At 36.5% G+C, this 17225-nt stretch overlaps 1 protein-coding gene across 1 annotated transcript in view; it reads right to left on the bottom strand.

The window, feature by feature from the left end:
• Positions 1–208: 208 nt before the first annotated feature.
• The window catches only part of INTS6 (integrator complex subunit 6), a 38781-nt gene continuing 21764 nt past the window's right edge, over positions 209–17225 (bottom strand). The window contains exons 5-18 of the mRNA XM_058824154.1: positions 15075–15258; positions 13990–14115; positions 13010–13164; positions 10103–10255; positions 9834–9966; positions 9240–9334; positions 8737–8847; positions 6937–7152; positions 6702–6828; positions 5294–5436; positions 4491–4725; positions 3382–3753; positions 2840–2933; positions 209–760 (exon numbers count right to left, since the gene is read on the bottom strand). Of these exons, the coding sequence (XP_058680137.1) occupies positions 667–760; positions 2840–2933; positions 3382–3753; positions 4491–4725; positions 5294–5436; positions 6702–6828; positions 6937–7152; positions 8737–8847; positions 9240–9334; positions 9834–9966; positions 10103–10255; positions 13010–13164; positions 13990–14115; positions 15075–15258 (2238 nt within the window). The 3' untranslated portion in view covers positions 209–666. The remainder of the gene's footprint in view (positions 761–2839; positions 2934–3381; positions 3754–4490; positions 4726–5293; positions 5437–6701; positions 6829–6936; positions 7153–8736; positions 8848–9239; positions 9335–9833; positions 9967–10102; positions 10256–13009; positions 13165–13989; positions 14116–15074; positions 15259–17225) is intronic.

Genomic DNA, 17225 nt, shown 5'->3' with positions numbered 1-17225 from the left:
GATATCCTACTGTAGCTGCAATTCAGCATTAGCTCTTTTTTCCTCATTCCGATTAACAGCAGAACATCCAGTGATACATACCCACTGTTCAGTCTCTAACACAGATACCAGAACACAAGCTCTGGAAAGGGAAGGCAAAACAAATAATTTTGATAAAAACTATACTCAAACCTACACAAAGATTAAAATAGAGATTTTATTGATGGAATAACAAAAGTGCTTTTCTTAAATATTTTTCAAAATACATTTATACAACTTACAATAATATATCCAAAATAACTGTATATACAAAACATTACCTTGTTTAATGTATGTGCTTTTTACTTTTTGAAAATTACAAAGCAATTTTTTGGCAAAGTTCAACCTTAAGAGGTGATAGTTTTGAAGGTAAGATTAAGAAAAATAGAACCTGAGGGTAAGTGACACTTATGTCCATGACAAGCAAGAAGTTCTCAATTTAGTTAAATAAAAATGTTTTTGTAGTATATTTCACATTACAAAAATAACAGAAGTGAAGAAAAAAAAAGGATGATTGATACTTCTCATCACTTTATTGAGCAGCTTCTCATTCTTTCAGGTACAGGAACTTGAGATAAGAGTGCATGTCAAAAATGAATGCAAGTAAGAACAGCAGTGCCCTGCTGTGGCTCTCTCATGTGCAGTTTCTTAGCTGCTCTTGATATGGTTGACCTGATTGGATCTGCGATGGATTTCTTCCAGAAAACTCTCAAGCTGTTCTATCAGCATTCGTTTTTTAAACCTGGATTTAAAAGAAAGCATTACAATGGATGCACAGAGTAATACACAAAACATCATTGACAGAACTTTAACTGAATTCTGGAAACTTCAGTTATTAGTTCAGGAGCAGTGCATGATGAGGTATACACGTACCTCATTTGTATACATACACTGTCTCCCAACATTCTGGTAAACCACTAACTTGCTTTTCCATTTGCTGAATACAAAACTACAATAGTTTATTATAGCTGAACATCACTCAGCTCTCAGAAATCCAGGAAAAAGACAGTTAAGAGTTTGTTGCTTCCAAAAGTGAAGTTCTGAAGCACAGAAATAAAATATACATCAAAAGAACTATAATCCTAAAGCTGGCAAACAGCTTTTAGGGATTATTTGCATGCCTTCATGATGCATTCACCCAAGTTAACAAAGCTGGTACTGGTGGAGGAACAGCCATTACACAGTGCAAAGCAGATTTCCTGACAAACAACACAAGTTAAAACTTTGAGAAAGAAATTAAAGGAAAATACAGGCATCCAAACTCCATATCTCTGGAGTCTCTGCAGCCCTATTCCATATCAGTTGTACAGATTTGATCAGCAGGCCATTCTGTCACCTCTGCTTACACCCCCACCTCAGGAAGTACAACTCCTAGCTGGTCCCAGCCAAACCCTCCCCCGTGCAACATTTCTGCACTTCGGAGAAGCCACTTCTGACCAATGCTTTGGTAGCCATATGTATGTTCAAAGACAAGCAGCAATGACAATATTTTGAACTATATCCCAAGTTCAGTCCTGTGACTTCACTAAACTCCAGCAGAAGCCTCTAGTTCCAGTCAGACATCCTGGTCCATGCCTTTGGCTCACAGAGACAGGGTACCCCTCTCCTAATTTCCAGATCACAAGCCTCTCATAATCCCTGATGCATCCAAGAGCAACACTCAACCATTGCCAAATTTTGTCGAATTGTCAACTAAAGATAGCTGGAATAAAGAGACTGTGCAAGAGATATGAGAACCCCACTAAGGGCTGCCTCCAAGAGCAATAGTATTGTTATTGTGTGCTGTGACAGTGAGGAAGAATGCATAATTTGCAACATACAGAACAACTCTGACAGGCAATGTAACAATCAAGCAAAAGGAAGCATAGTTGCTAAAGGAAGAGCATGATCTACATAGATTTACATGCCCCACCAAGCTGGCAATAGAAGGCTAGAGGATCTGTAGCCATGTCCAACATTCAGCATACCTTGAGAGGCATGGTTTTCTCCTAAAATTATTTTATCATGAAATTTGCTTAATGCCACAGGAAAATAGCTGACTACTACAAAACATATTAGAGACTAAGAAGCAGCTATTCTTTGAGGTTTCCAAAGTTAGCCTCAAAGTTCTGGTTATATTTACAATCCCTGCAAGATCCTGGAATTACTTATCCCCTGCAACTCAAAAACACTATTGGTTCTAATACATTTCTCCTTTTTTCCTCTCAGTAAGCATGTAGGAGGCTAAGTATGGACAGTCTAAAGATACTGTAAGGAACAGTTTCTACCTGGATGAAAAACACAGGGTTTAAATCCTTATCAAGTCACTCTTCTTCAGAGAAAAGCCACCTCCATTTCCAAAGTCTCAGACTGGACTACGCTATCTCTGAATGAAGTATGCTGAAGAGTAGAGACATATCTTTATGAGCACACCTGAATTTAAAAACTAAGTTTAGGACAAGATTTCAAGCTGATGGTGTTTCTGAAAGCCTAATTCCAAGTAACTGGCAGCTCCATTACATTTTCAAATTAGCAGTACACTCACCTGAACTTTAATTTGAATTATTTTTTACAAGTTACCTTCTCTTTCTACACCATTGTCCATCTACACTTACAGGGATTTGGCAGTTAGAGTTGCTAACATCCTTAAGCCAAAATCCAAGGGAAAAAGGTAAGCTTTTACAAACAACACCTCAAGAAGCTTATGCATTTCTGCTCTTTCATGGGGAATTATTTACTTGCAGTGCAAAGCATTGTTTCAAACAATTGTGTGATTGTCCAGCAATTATACATGGCACAACATGGTGCAGTTTTGTAAGAATAATACAATCCTGTTACCTACCTTGAAGCTTCTTTTATAACATTCTGTAAAAATATCAGCCGGGTTTGTAAGCTCCCTTGCACATGCTTCAGCAAAAAGAAGATTCTTTCATATTCTTAAATGTCAAGAGAACAGAAACATCAGTTATTTAAAAGATGCCTATACAGATATCTGTTGTAATAGATCTGAGTGAAATGCAACATTCAATGTTTGTAAACTTTTAAGCTCTATCTCCTATCAACTGGAGCAAGAACATCTTATTTAATGAGAACAAATATTAAAAAACACATGATATTACACCTTTAGGATATTACTAACACTTATCGAGTTAATTCTAGTATTGATATAAAACACATTACTTTCATGAACACTGCTTAAGTATAGCAATGTTTTAATTACTCCTACAGTAAGTTTTTAGCAGAGGTTTTAAAACAAATCTTTTCAGCTTTAAATTTAATTTTGCTTCAGTCTCATGGTCCAGTACACTTCTAAAATAGTGATCTAACATGAATTCTTTGTTTAACTTTCATGCCAATTATCTGAAAGAAATTCAGTATACTTACTCCTTCCTGGTTTTCGGATCTCCTTCATAATTTGTGCTCTTAGCTCTATATTAATCTCTCTGGAACTCCTGCAGTGCACTGGCTTTTTCCCTTTGCTAGGTGAAGACATTGTCAAGTTCTCTTCTGGACTTTGCTCTTTACTACCTGATTCCTCGTGATTCTCCAAAAACCCATCAGCATTCAAATTATTCCCTAAATGTTCATGGCCTACATCCTCTGTAGGAGCTGTTGGTCGATCCAAGGAATTGAATGGTGAAGAGGACAGTGAAAACTCTGAATCCACAGCATTTGGGAAAACATCTGATGAAAGGGAGTCTGTACTGTGATTCTCAATGACATCATCAACTCCAACTTCATTATTTGTTTCTGATGCTGAAAAAACAAAAATGACACTTGCTACATTCAAATTCCTTATCATTTCATACAAGTCAATGAGCCAGATCAGCATTAGACTCTTAAAACTATGCTCCAGCTTACAGAGTCCACTGTACATGCCAGGCATAAGAAAGCTTGTTTGTGGATTATAACACTGAATCGGTCACTATCTCCTGGCAATTAATGACTTTCAAAAAAAAATCCCGGTTATAGTCTTTGTATGGAAAAGGAAATTACTGTATGGAGTACCAACAAAAGAAATAACACCTGTAAAGAGTGATTTTTGACATGGTGTCTTTCTCTTTTTAAATCAAACTAACCAAATTTACTTTAGTACTAACCAATGAATAAGAGAGTTATACAGCTCCTCAGCTTCACACCTAGGATAATGATTTCACTGCACAAGAGCAAAACTCAAACTAACTTCATGCTGTGATACTTCTAGAATATCTAAATTTCCAGGCAAAGGAAGAAAACTCTTCTCATGGTCTACACTGTCTTCTCAGGAGAGAGGAAATACCTTGTTTATACTTAGATTTTATATGGAAGACTTCCATCCAAAGGAATATATGAACTCTGTAATTAGCCCCAGACACACACACTTAAGTACCTTATTTTCAAGAGGGAGGGATAGAATTGCCATATTTCACAAATTAACCCTCAGGTTTTTTACACAAAGGTTTTTTTCAGATAAATTAAAAAGCAAACTTTAAAGATTTTGAAGATTCACTTACTTTTGTGAATAGCAATGGGTTTAATAAGGTCAGACTGTGCTTGTGCAATTGGTGTAGGGGGCCCTTTTCCTCCAATGTGGTTATTGACAACTGGAAGAGTTGGTGGTCGCCCTCTGAGAAGGGGGGACATACAACGTCGCCTTTTTGGAATCCCTTGCATATTTGGTTCTCCAGGTCTTTTATGTTTATTCTGAGGTCCTGATACGAATTCATCTGCTTCATCTATCATCATTCCCTGAAATTAATTTAACAGGAAGAATTCTTAAGCTTCACACCAAACCCATGTAACATAAGGTACAATAAATGCTCTGACATTACAATAATGTGTAGCATGTGTATGAGTTACATACAATATATCATTATGTTTGGAATTCCAAACTGTCAACCAACACCAGATAAATGTGCTTAAGGCCCTTATCCAACAGCCTGCCAAGTAAGCCAAGGGAGTGGGCCACCGAACTGCCTTTTCAATAGTTGCAAAGAGACTCACATATTTAATACAAGAACTCTAAATGTTACTGGCAGTTTGGTCAACTCTAAGAGATTTGGATAAAAGGGACAGCCAAGACTCTCAACTTTGGGAGAAATATTTCAGTTATAATACAATTTAGAGACATAATACTGGTGTTCCAATAAAGGCTGCCCTCCATAAGATACTACTGATCAAAGAAAAACAGACAGTTTGCAGCCATTTCTTTTACAAGTATTTGAAAGGGTTTCTCCAATAGACTACTCAAAGAACAATGTAGGCAGTAACAGACACACAACAGCACATTTTTTAAAAAGCTTTACAGAAAAGTCACCTTTTTGTCTAATTTGAATGGATTGCCAAATGTATGAAGCCTTCGTGGTTGATCAGGATCAAGTTCTCGGAGTGGAGAAGGTATTTGCTTTAGATACTCCTGGTAGTTTCCCATTTGTGCTATAGGTACACTGTGAACTTGATCTATTATAACAGAGGAGTTAATTAATACACAGTACTGCTCACATTATGAGAATTTAGTCTGTATCCATTTCATACCTCCAGTGTTCAGACTTATCATATGCATTAACAAAACACCTGTACAAAGCTCACCATTTTTCTTGCCTAACTGGTATTTATAACACTTCAGGAGACTTGCTCAAAGGAATCAGTACATGTCTTGGGGATTATCATTTTGACAACAGATAAGCCGTAGTTGTCATGCACAGACATTAGTTTTCCAATGTGTCCCAACTTTACAACAGAGCAATGGATGGAAAAACAGACTAGGAACACCTTAGTTAGAACAGACTAGCATGGCAAAACAGACTAGGAACAAATTAGAACTAAAACATTACTACAAACAGAAGATACATTAAAGCAAAGTAGGAATGCCATGCTGAAGACAGCTTTGAGATAACTTTGTCCAATTTTAGCAACCCAAAACTTAACTGTCAAGACCAGCGTTTTCCCAGAGCACGGGTGACTTTTGATCACTGTAAATCAACAAATTCTTAAAAATATAGGGGCTGATTTTAAACTTGTTCTAGTTCAAGAGCTGCCAAGCCTTCATCCAGAAAAAAATACAGAAAAAAATTCCTAACATGAGTTAATCCTCCTCTCTGAAGAACAGCTACTCTCACAAAGTGATAATGTAATGTGAAATGTACAGATGTTAATCTGACCTAAGTAGTGGCAGCACTAACACAGCACAAGCTTTCACTTGCATCGCCCTTCTCACTCTACTTATTTCAACATCTTTGGTTAAATGCCACAAAGCAGTGCCAGAAGACACAGGAAAAAAGGTAAAGGAATAAATTAGTGACTACTGAACCATTTGCTGTTGGCTCAACAGGCAAAAACAATCAGTGGCAGCACCCAGTAAGCTAGCTTACTTTCCCACTGCTCACAATCCACTTCTACTGAGAGAGATCATAATGTTCAGAACTGCCCTTTGATTTTATCAGATGCATCCATGAAAGTCAGGAAAAACAGTGAACAAAGAACCTTCTGTGAAAGCCCAAGTCCCCTCACATGGTCCTAAGGATAAAGCAGTGAATCAGCAACCTTCTGTTTTCACCATTTTTTCTTCCAATAAGGTAAGGATAAAGCATATTAAAAAATCCATGCAGTTTAATGCCAAGAGCAGACATCCACCAAGTTTTAAAGAACTACATTATTTGTTACATTGTTTTATAGCAATGACCACATCACATCACAGGCAGACAAAATATAAATTGTTATCTAACCTTCATCTTGTCCTTTGAGCAACTTGCAAGTACTCTTCAATAAATTAGATCGCATTCGTGTTAACTGATCCAAAAGATTTCTTCTGGGTATGTCATAAGCATTTCTAAATGTCTGAGGTTTCAAATCCTATGGTTCCAGTAAATGAAATTCCAATTAATGCCTTGTAAGAAACAATATCTAGCATTTCAATGGAAGTATATTGAAAATAACAACATTACACACAGTGGTGCTTACCTTATTCAGCAAAGCTATTTGGAACCCAGCATACTCCTTCATATTGAGGTCTAGAGGTCTATGAGGAATTTCCCCAGTAATCCCCTGTAGCAGATGTTGAAAATCGTTCCTATGTGCCATAGACAGGTTGTGTGATCTGCTTCTGACCTTAATTCCAGTCTCTTGCGCTACCTTTTTGCCTACAGAGCCAATGACTCTATCGGACTCTATTTTGGCCTTAATTTGAAATAAATAAATAAATAAAATTGACAATATGCTCTTAAAAGGATTAGTCAGACTTATTCATTTTAAATTCCTACCTACAAGATTCAACAATGTGCTAACACACTATGACAACCATAACCAGGCTGAGCGCTTAAGGAGTGCTTAATACATAACCACTTAATGCCTACCACAGTTTTAAATATAGTGAACAGTTTTCTGCATATTTCTCCTCTGCTGCCCATTACAGTATCTAAGCACCAATATGCATGCAATGCTTTTATTTTCATAAAATGCCATTATTTGACCAGTAATTCTCTGCAGATCTATCTGTACTCGTATGATGTTCAGCTGTTCCTGTAGAGAACAGTCAAAACTCTCACAAGACTGATTTTCCCACAACTGTAGTTGCAATCAGTCACCCAATTGCACCAACTTTTTAAAAGCTCAATACAAATAGTCACAGCATTAAAAAATGTGCAACATATGAAAATAACCAGCTGGTTGACCAGAGAGACCTAGCCCCCAACATTACGTTAGATTTGTACCAAAATAAAACGTGCTCATTAAACGCCAGCGTTTTGACAGAATAAAGTGAAAAGAGCCAAAAAGAATTTAGTAATACAACTGCCAATTTTGATTTTGCAATTTCACAAATTTATAGACTACTCAAAAATTTGAGTATGTATTGAGAATACTGAGTCTTTACTGGCAGGGCCCATCAGAAGTTACAAAAGCTTTAAGTACAACTTGCAGTGCGTGTCATTACATCTTAGAGGAGTCAAAGATGCCTAGGCTGAGACACCAGATCACAGATTAGTGAGCAATATGACTATGATTTAACAGGATATGCTCTATACTTTAGGACACTTGCTTCCTCAAATAACCTTTTATATTCATGTTTTAAGAAAAAGCTGGTCCATAAAAACTCATTACCTAAGTTACAAGTACTTGGCACTACTGTTTCTTGAAGTTTCAAGTTTACTTTTTATCATCTTGAACACAAAGCTTAACATGCACAGTTCAAAAGTGGAGGTAGCAGGGCAGAAATGCTTTAGCTGGTGCAGGAGCCTAGTCAAAGATTCGGACACTATTCTGAACACGGTCAGCAATTTCAACAATTTCAAACAATAACTTGACATTTCTACATAGGTATCATTACTTGATATTCTCTTATGTCAGTTATCTTATTTATTGAACACTTTGCACTTCATGCCACAAGCCAAAGAAAGAAGAGTTTGATTTTGATGCATCAAGCACAAATCTCTATTTCCTGAAAAACACTAACACATCTTTAAAGACAACATTTTTTTTTTGACAAAAGTATGTTACTCTCTGCTAAGCGAAAATGCTCCTTAAACAGGAAAAAACCTCAACTTGTACTTCCTGTCTCTATATAGTCCCGTTTATAAAGGCTGTATTTAAATGTTGCATTTTCCTTCAATTCAAAAAACCAAAATTATTTTTTGGTAATTGCTTATGGGAAAGTATTAACTTGATCTTTCTGCTCTTTTTTCCTACAAAGCAACTGAACTTGAGTATTTTAAGATTATCCTACTATTAGAATAAGTTTTTACTGCTCTTTTGCTTCAACATTACCTGCTGACTCAACTTTTTGAGATATGAAATGACACTGTAACTAAGTCCATATTCCACATTGTCAGCTATAAGGTTTGGTGCTCCCATCATTCTCACAGCTTTCTTCAAAGGCTGAAACATGGAATATATTGCATGGTCATATTTAACTTTATACATACTCCAACTAATTGTACCCATTTCAAATAGAACCTGAGGTTCTGAACGTTCAAAAAGAACAACAAAAAAGACACTCAGGGCATAATTTTTTAAAAATAGTTCAATTAATACACAATCAGTTAACAAAAATATCATTTATATGCCACCAGTCCCAGTGTATTATGAAATTAAGAAAATTCCATAGCATTCATGTCTCAAGCCTCCCCACAAGACTCCAGTGAAAACACTCATTATGTATGAAGTTTAACTATTCTCTCCTAAATTAATACTCATTCTACTTAAAATAGAGACTACATCCATAGTGGAAAGACAACAATAATCCAGAAATTTTAACACAGTCATCTTACCCCAAGATAATAAGGAGGCATTGTCTTCAAATAGCTTTCAAATGACTGACGCCATTTCAACGTAGGCTTTGCCTTGTGTACTTTAAACAAGTCATCTAATGGTTATAAAAAAAGCAAAGCAAAACAAAATGAAAGGCATGTCTAGATAGCATTGCATCTTTTTTTTCCTAAAAAATAAAATTCTAGTTAAAGAAACTCCTGAAGAAATGCAAATTCCTCCATGATTAAATTACTTTCTACAAATCAATATATATACAACTAAACCAAGCACATACAAGATTAACGCTGCAGCCAAAAATGGAACCTGATAAATTATCAAATTTAATTGGTATTGAGACAATAGATTAAGAAAAATACCCCTTAATGAAAGTGAGATCAAAACATATCTGCAAGTGATGATTGAGTAAATCATCTTACACACTGAGTCATGAAGGCCAGACAACTGGAAACAAGTGAAACAAGCTACTGATTCTAGTAGCTTGTTTCACTTTCCAAGTGTTATTAATACTGGCATTAACTGCAGTAATCTATTTAGATTATATCAATGTTTCAATTACCTACCACATAAGCAAATTTGTATGAAGTGGTATTTACCTAGCAGTGGAAGCAGGACTGGGTAATTGTAAGGCATCACAAATAAATTCACACAATTCAGCGCTGTACTAGCTTTCAAGTAACCAAAAGGATGACCAAGTTCACTGTATTTTGCACTATTGCTCACATACACCTGCAATAAAACACATTACATTGGATTTACACTCCAAGTATTGTGTTCTGAAACTTTACATTCTATTTTGATTATAGAATAAGATATATGAAAAACAGCATTCCATAGACTTCAATTCAGCATGCATTCTACTTGCCTGCCAGCAGGTCTGAGGGGATTTTCTTTCCAGGATAAACTGGGTCAGTGGTGAAGGTTCTAATTCATATTTATCAAAAGGCAGTTTGTCAATGACCATCGGCTCACAGTCAGTACAGGAAAATTTCACCACAGGATGAGATGTGCGAGGTGGCTAAACAAAGCATTCCACTGTTAATAAGGCTGCACAACAATTAAAATGCATTTGTGCTATGACAACTGAAGCAATACAGATTCTTGGAAAACACATGTATTTAGGGAACCTACTCAATACAGGATTCATTTACTGTTAATGAGTCCTAAGCAATTTATGATGTTAGTACTGTCTTATTCTGAAGGAACCTTGTTTTCTAAATAAATGACAAATTACTTCACATAGTAAGTCTAGAGCAATATGCAACTAAGACTTCTTGCATTCACCTAAAAGTGAACAAATGGGACTAGCCCTAGTGGGGACAAAAAACATCCTCAATGCTACTCTAGGACATGTCCATTTTCATTCCCCACCAGAAGCAGGTGCTGTACTTCTTCATTTGCTGACTTTGCCAGGAGCTTTTCTTCCTTGGCAAATTTAACAGCTACAAAATTCAAGCAATTATAAAGATCAAGAGTAGAGTCAATTCAGAAAAAAACAAACCTTAAAAACTCACAGTTTAACTAGACCTGAGAAAAAAAAAATTCAATTCCAGAAATTTCAGTGTTTGGATTTTTTAAATCTTTTTACTAACCACAGGAAAAAGACCTTTGTGTTTCAAGTTTCATCTGTAAGTTAACAACTTGAAATTTCTTTTGCCAAAAGGGTGAGCCAATTTTCAGTGTGATGAAAATTGGAGCTCTACACTTTCCATTGAAGAGAGTAATATAAGCTGTTGTACTTGATCTGAGCCTTTCCCCAAGGCCACTAGAATCTGAGTAAGAGCTCAATTGGGAAGCCTCCTTCCATTTACTCTATTTACAAAAAAGTAACTCACAAATACACAAGACGAAGCAGAGAAACAAAAGGTCTCTTGGACCATCATACCACTTCACATTGAAAGCAATTCTTTTATGTCTGAGCTCTAGGCTCTCCATTTTAAGATAAGCCACCCAAACAAGTTATCTGTCAAGAGAGTTGGTCTTGCTTTGAGTGTCTCTGCCCTGAGGAAGGTGGGCTCTCCAACTGGACACCAAACAGGAGGCCCAACCAAATGGACAAAGAACAGCTCTTCAAAGAATATGACTAATAAATAGTTGTGGTGGAGTTTCTGACCAAGCCACCAAGGTCAGACTACGATTAAAAAGGCTGCAAAAGAAATTGACTACTCAGACTTGAGAAGTCCAATAATCCTTTGCTGGACAGCGGACCTATTTTTACCTCTGAGCAGCTGAAGCAGCCATTTACACGTTGATCTGCTAGCATAATTATTAGCAGACTTTCATATACATTTAAGAAAGCCTTAGTGGTGTCATTAGCCACAGTTCTTGTGATAGAACTGTTTGAGACCACTCCACACTGGATCAGGTAACAGGCAGGCAAAGTCAAGTATTGAACTATGAACTCTTAGGCAGACAAGATATGCTACATACACACACACTGATTGCAACATATGCTGTGTTTGAACACTACTGCTAGAAGAGTACTGAAATATAAGCCTTGAAACACTATCAGCAACTTAGCTCCCCAACACTGCATGAGGAAGGTACAACTCAGAACTTCAATTGATGTCAACAAGAATTCAGCTGTACACGACAGTGCTTTATAGTTATGAGGGCTATACACACTACAACAGAAAAAAAGCTCATCTTTTTGCCATTTGAGTAAGTCAACTTCAGGCTTTTCAAAGATCTCATTCAACAACTCTTCACTTGGCAAGATCTATTTTATCAATCTTGTTTAAGATCTGGAGTAGCAAACTGTACAGACTCTATACAGCAAATGGAGGCAGATATGCTACTGAAAGCGATTCAAAGAATACACAGAATCAGCTTTCCTACAGAACAGCCTTCAAATATTCACTACATAATGACATCTTGGTTTCTTAAATGACTACAGAAAATCTACTTTTATTCATATATGCTTTCAGTTCAGAAGGACATCCACATCCTTTAACCAATGTGGCCACAGATGCCAAATATATCTAAACCTGTAAATACGACTAAAATTTCATAATCACTCCTCAAAAATCTGGATTTCAAACAACTTCATCTGTTTTCTAACCAAGAGATAAAATTTGCAAGAAGTTCAGTGAGTATTAGTCAGCACATCCATTTCATATGAAAAACCCAGAAGAATTCAACAGAAGTCATCACGAAATGTAGGTAACCATTACACAACTGCAGGATTTCTACTTTAATGATTTCAAGTATAAACAGAACCACAAAAACACATTATACTATACTAATGACTAGTTCTCAGACAAAAAAGCAGTGGCATACATTCTTTTGTGAAAAAGAAACAAATTAATCCTTAATAAATTAACTTAAAAGCCGAGGTTTTCTCAGTTTGGATAAATTGAAGTTGTGGCTATACTGCACAATTATATTCACTTGGTAGAATGAAAGTAGAACTACCACAGGGATTCAAGTTGTCAAGATCATACTATCTTTTATTAATAACCTCTGTAAGGCAATAGAATTTGATAGGCTTTTACCAAGTGCCACCATTTGATATTTAACAGGGTTCAAACAAATACATGTTCTGGGTCAAAAATCTGTTACAAGCAGTTTCCTAATGCTTCAAAGTTACTAAAAAGAAAACCCCATGTTATTTGCTCATCAGTAGTTTATAGGCTTGCATGCATCACTCCCTGGATCACACTGCTTCCACATTTGCTACAATGCAATACATACATCAAGATTTGAAAAAAAATCAGAATAGGAAATATTGGCATTTTCCTGCATGCACAAACCCTTTATCTTCAGTACATACCAGTGTTGGAGAATTTTGATCTGGCCAAAAGGATTCAGGAACAGGCCAATGACCTATAGGAACCCCAGTTTTAGGGTTTGGTCTGACATAGATAAGTTTGTGACAGCTGTGCCAAGGTTGGGGTCCAAAGGGTCTGGATATCTCCATCTGCCCATCTACAGAAGAAAAGGGCTTTGCGTCAAAATAGCGTTAAAACTCAAGAACAATATTTCATAACCTCTGTGAAGAGTTAAAGATTTATAAACCCAGGGAATCCCTTCCTGCAGTTAATATTATTTCTAAGAATAGCAGATAGTTGTCAGTAAGCATGTCTGCAAAAACACAAACTGAGAAACCAAATAAGCATTGAATGTTTACAGGATGAAAGCCTAGAAAGGCAATTATCTAGAGCCCTTCATTATAATGTTTATTTTTCCTCCATTGTCATTAACAGAACCTTCAAATCCAAGCATTAAAGAAGTCATACATGACTAATACTGCCAGAATTTTTATTGCAAAGTAAAATTTAAAAGAACTCACAAACTTCTCAGTAGCATCCAAAGATAGACCTAGCTAAGCCATTCAGAATGAGTAATTAATGCCACACAGGGGTATTTGCTATTTTAACTCTTACCACAGCCACTTTAATACACTGAAGAAAAAAGGATAAGCCGAGGTCTTTCCATATCATGTTATTTACAATTCTAGCTGGTTGAAAACTGCTTAAAACATATAACTCCCTTTAACTATGCTGACATGAATAAATGCATTTAAGATTACCTGAGTGGTTTGACCACATGCAGAATGTCTGGCAGCAATAGCCAGTATTTTGCGACACTACAAAGTTTCAGACTTACCAGGTAAGTCCTTTTTGTAGTTAAGTGTTGCAAATTGCAATAGTTTCCCTTTTGACTTGACATCTACTATATTAAGTTCACTAAGTTGCATTGATGACAGTCACCCCTGTTATTTGATACCATAGTGTAAAAAATTTCAAGTACCATCAATTGGTGAGGGATCTGGTCCAGCTTTTTCAAAATTTATTACCACTCCACTCTGCACTTTTTGCACCAATGACTCAAGACATTGATTGAGCATTCTTGGAGAGCACACACAATATGATCGACCTAGAACGAAACAGTCAGTTAAACCTCTTCAGTGTTTCTGCCCTTATTTTAACTAGGATCATAGAAAACTGTTCAAGCACCACACACATTGATTCATGTATGGATCATTGATTTAAAGCTTCTTCTGAACACTCCCTCTTTTTTTAAGCAGCAAGGCAGCCTAGTGAAGCACTGACAAGTGCCTCATTGGAAATGTTTGTATTTTAGACCCTTAATGACTAACTCAAATTCTTGGTTTCATCCGTGGAAAATGGGCTCCCCCTTGTGACAGACATCAACACTTAAACTGTCCACAAATTTCAGTCAAAGCACTTGCCAGTACAGCCTACATAGTCAGAAAGCAGTGGAATCAAATCCTTTTGGAATACTTTTCAAAGCTCCTCATTTCCTCTCTATCACACCCTCTCTGATGCACTAGAAGAATACTTTTAAAACGTAATAAACTCAATGCCTGAATTTGATCTGGAATATAATTGCTAAGATTTTAACAATATGATCTGTAACTGAGAAAAGTACCAATTCTGCAGATTTATTATACATTCTGAAAGGCATTCTGTGTGCTCTGGAGGGAAAAAACCTAAAACAACTTACTTCCTTCACTCTGGCTTTTTTAGACCATGGTGTGACAGGAATTAACCAAAACTACTGCAGAACAGACTCAATTACAACAATTTCTAATTGCAATACCAAGGTGTAGTAGAAAAAAGTAAGTTCCCTTACAAAACATTTCTGAAGAAAGCAGATTCATTCTTCCAAGATAGGCTACATTTAATTGTCTGTAGCTTTACTGTTGTCAGTCTCTTTAGTTTCATTATAACACTCTTAAGAGTTTCTAAAAGTACTGCAAGAACTTAAAAATCCTTATTCCATGGCATGGAATCACACAATTAATTGAACCAAACTGAATTAATTTACACTTTGGAAAGTAATGACTTATCAAAGGAAACAAGAGCACTCACCTCCTGTGACTTCACACATAGGTGTGATAGCAGAGTCATCCACAGGCACCCCTGTCATCTGTTCTGATTCTGGTGCTGTGATACCAGGCAAACGAAGAACCAAAGCAAATAACCTTTGATCCCATCGAAAGGGTTCCTTAGTCAACTCACTTCCAGGCAGAGGGGAATTGAGAGGTAAATGGAGCTGGAAAGGGATTTAAATCTGTGAATACACAGCTCTTAAAAGAAACAAAAATTCAGGTTTAATAGCAATGGCAATTCACTCCATATAGGCACATTTCTCTCTCCACACGCATATAATACCTTGTTAACAAAACTGAGACAAGCTCCTAAAGGACAGCACAAGGCATTCAGAAGATCCTAGATGCTCTTTTTACATCCGGATACTTCACACAGATTGGTGAGAAAAAGAAAGCTTATCCAAATATTTAACTACAGAAGCCCTGAACATATAGATTTGCAACAAGTAATTTCAAGTTCCAGAAATTTTGCTGGCTGATGACAGCACTGTCAGCACAAACAAAATTCTCATTTCACCTGGAGCACAGCAGCAACAAAAAGGGGAAAAACATCCCCAAAGCAATGACTCAAGTGGTGCAAACAGTTCCATTAGCACACCAAATACAAGGGAGTTAAGTCCACATGCTGAAGCAAATTCAAATGTCCGCATTTTCTCTCATGCAGCGTTCAAAGAAATCTTGAAGTTCTCAACCCTCAGCTCCAGTGCTAGCAACAAAGTACTAGTCTGTTCCAAAACTTGATGCAAATCCCACAAGCACTCATTACATATTGCATTCATTTCTAGTTCATAGTGCTTAGAGAATTTACAGAAAGCTGTTAAAAAAGGTTTTGTGTTTGCTTATTTTTAAGAGATAGCTTGAAAACATTAAAGCCTGATTTCCAAAACCAGATCCTGCAGCTATTTCTATTTACAATTGCATTATCTCATACTGGGAAAAACACATACCTTATTGTTTGAAAAGCAATCAATTTATTGATACAATCTTGAAATTAAGAACAAATTACTCAAAATGTGGCCAAGAATCAGAATATTTTGCACTTTTCAGCACACCTGATGATTCCTCTAGAATTTCTCTTTTTGCTTATGCAAGCACAGAGTACATGTAAGAATAGAACTATTTTCTCCAAATGCTTCATGTTTTACACTAAACTGGTCAAAAGGAAGGAACTCAGTGGTTTATAACTAACTGCTTGACATGCATGTCTTTCCCCTCTACACAAAAAGAGCCCCAAGGACTGCCTGACAATGGAAACTCAGTTAAAAGAAGATAAAAGCATAGCCACATTCTTAGTTAACAGCCTGGAATCCTGACTGTAGGAAGACTGATTTGCAAGCACTCCACCATCCTCACTTGGGGGTATTAAGGAATGCCATCCAAGCTTTCCTACTTAGATCTGACTGAAGATATACAATTTCCAAACAGTACATTCGATCTGCAAACAAACCTGTTACACCTATGTAACAGCATTGCTTTGCTTCGGGCAGCATATATACATTTTTTACTATGAATATTTATACATATAAAGTATCCCATTAGATCCTGCACCAACAGTATCCTGAGTTCAGTTTACCTCAAGCTACAAAATATTTCATTGGCTCAGCTAGTTATATGGAGAGAACTCCAAAACCAAACAGTAGTCAGAAGCTGGCCATTGCATTATGCACATATTACTATCAGAAAAGTTTTCAAACTGTAAGACAAAATGCAAAGCAATCATCAAGTCAAATGTCCTCACCTTCCTTCCAACAATTTAGTTCCAGTTAAGTTTAACATCCTTTAACATACATAGTGGTGAAGTTATAGATTCAAATCACCCCATTCACAGACATTAGTAACTTGGTCTTGTCATCTCCAGTTACCTTTTTTTAAACTGGTATTGTATTACCATAGCAACTGCATACCTAGTAGAGACTAAGATGAGCTTAGAATTCCACATCTTGCATTTCATTTCTTTCCCCATGCATATTTGAATATGAAGGCATGCACACATTTTCCTCTTTCTCAACAACCAGTATGAAAGATACAGGTAGACTGAACTAACTAAGGGAAGGTTATTTACCAGCTGTGGTCTTCAACATGTGACTGCACATAGACAACACATGTCCTCCCAGCTCAGTACTAGCAACCA

The sequence above is a fragment of the Ammospiza caudacuta genome, chromosome 2 (assembly GCF_027887145.1).
Source record: "Ammospiza caudacuta isolate bAmmCau1 chromosome 2, bAmmCau1.pri, whole genome shotgun sequence".
Classification (NCBI taxonomy): Eukaryota; Metazoa; Chordata; class Aves; order Passeriformes; family Passerellidae; genus Ammospiza; species Ammospiza caudacuta.
Note: the sequence above shows the minus strand (reverse complement) of the source record. Positions and strands in the feature narration are given on the sequence as shown.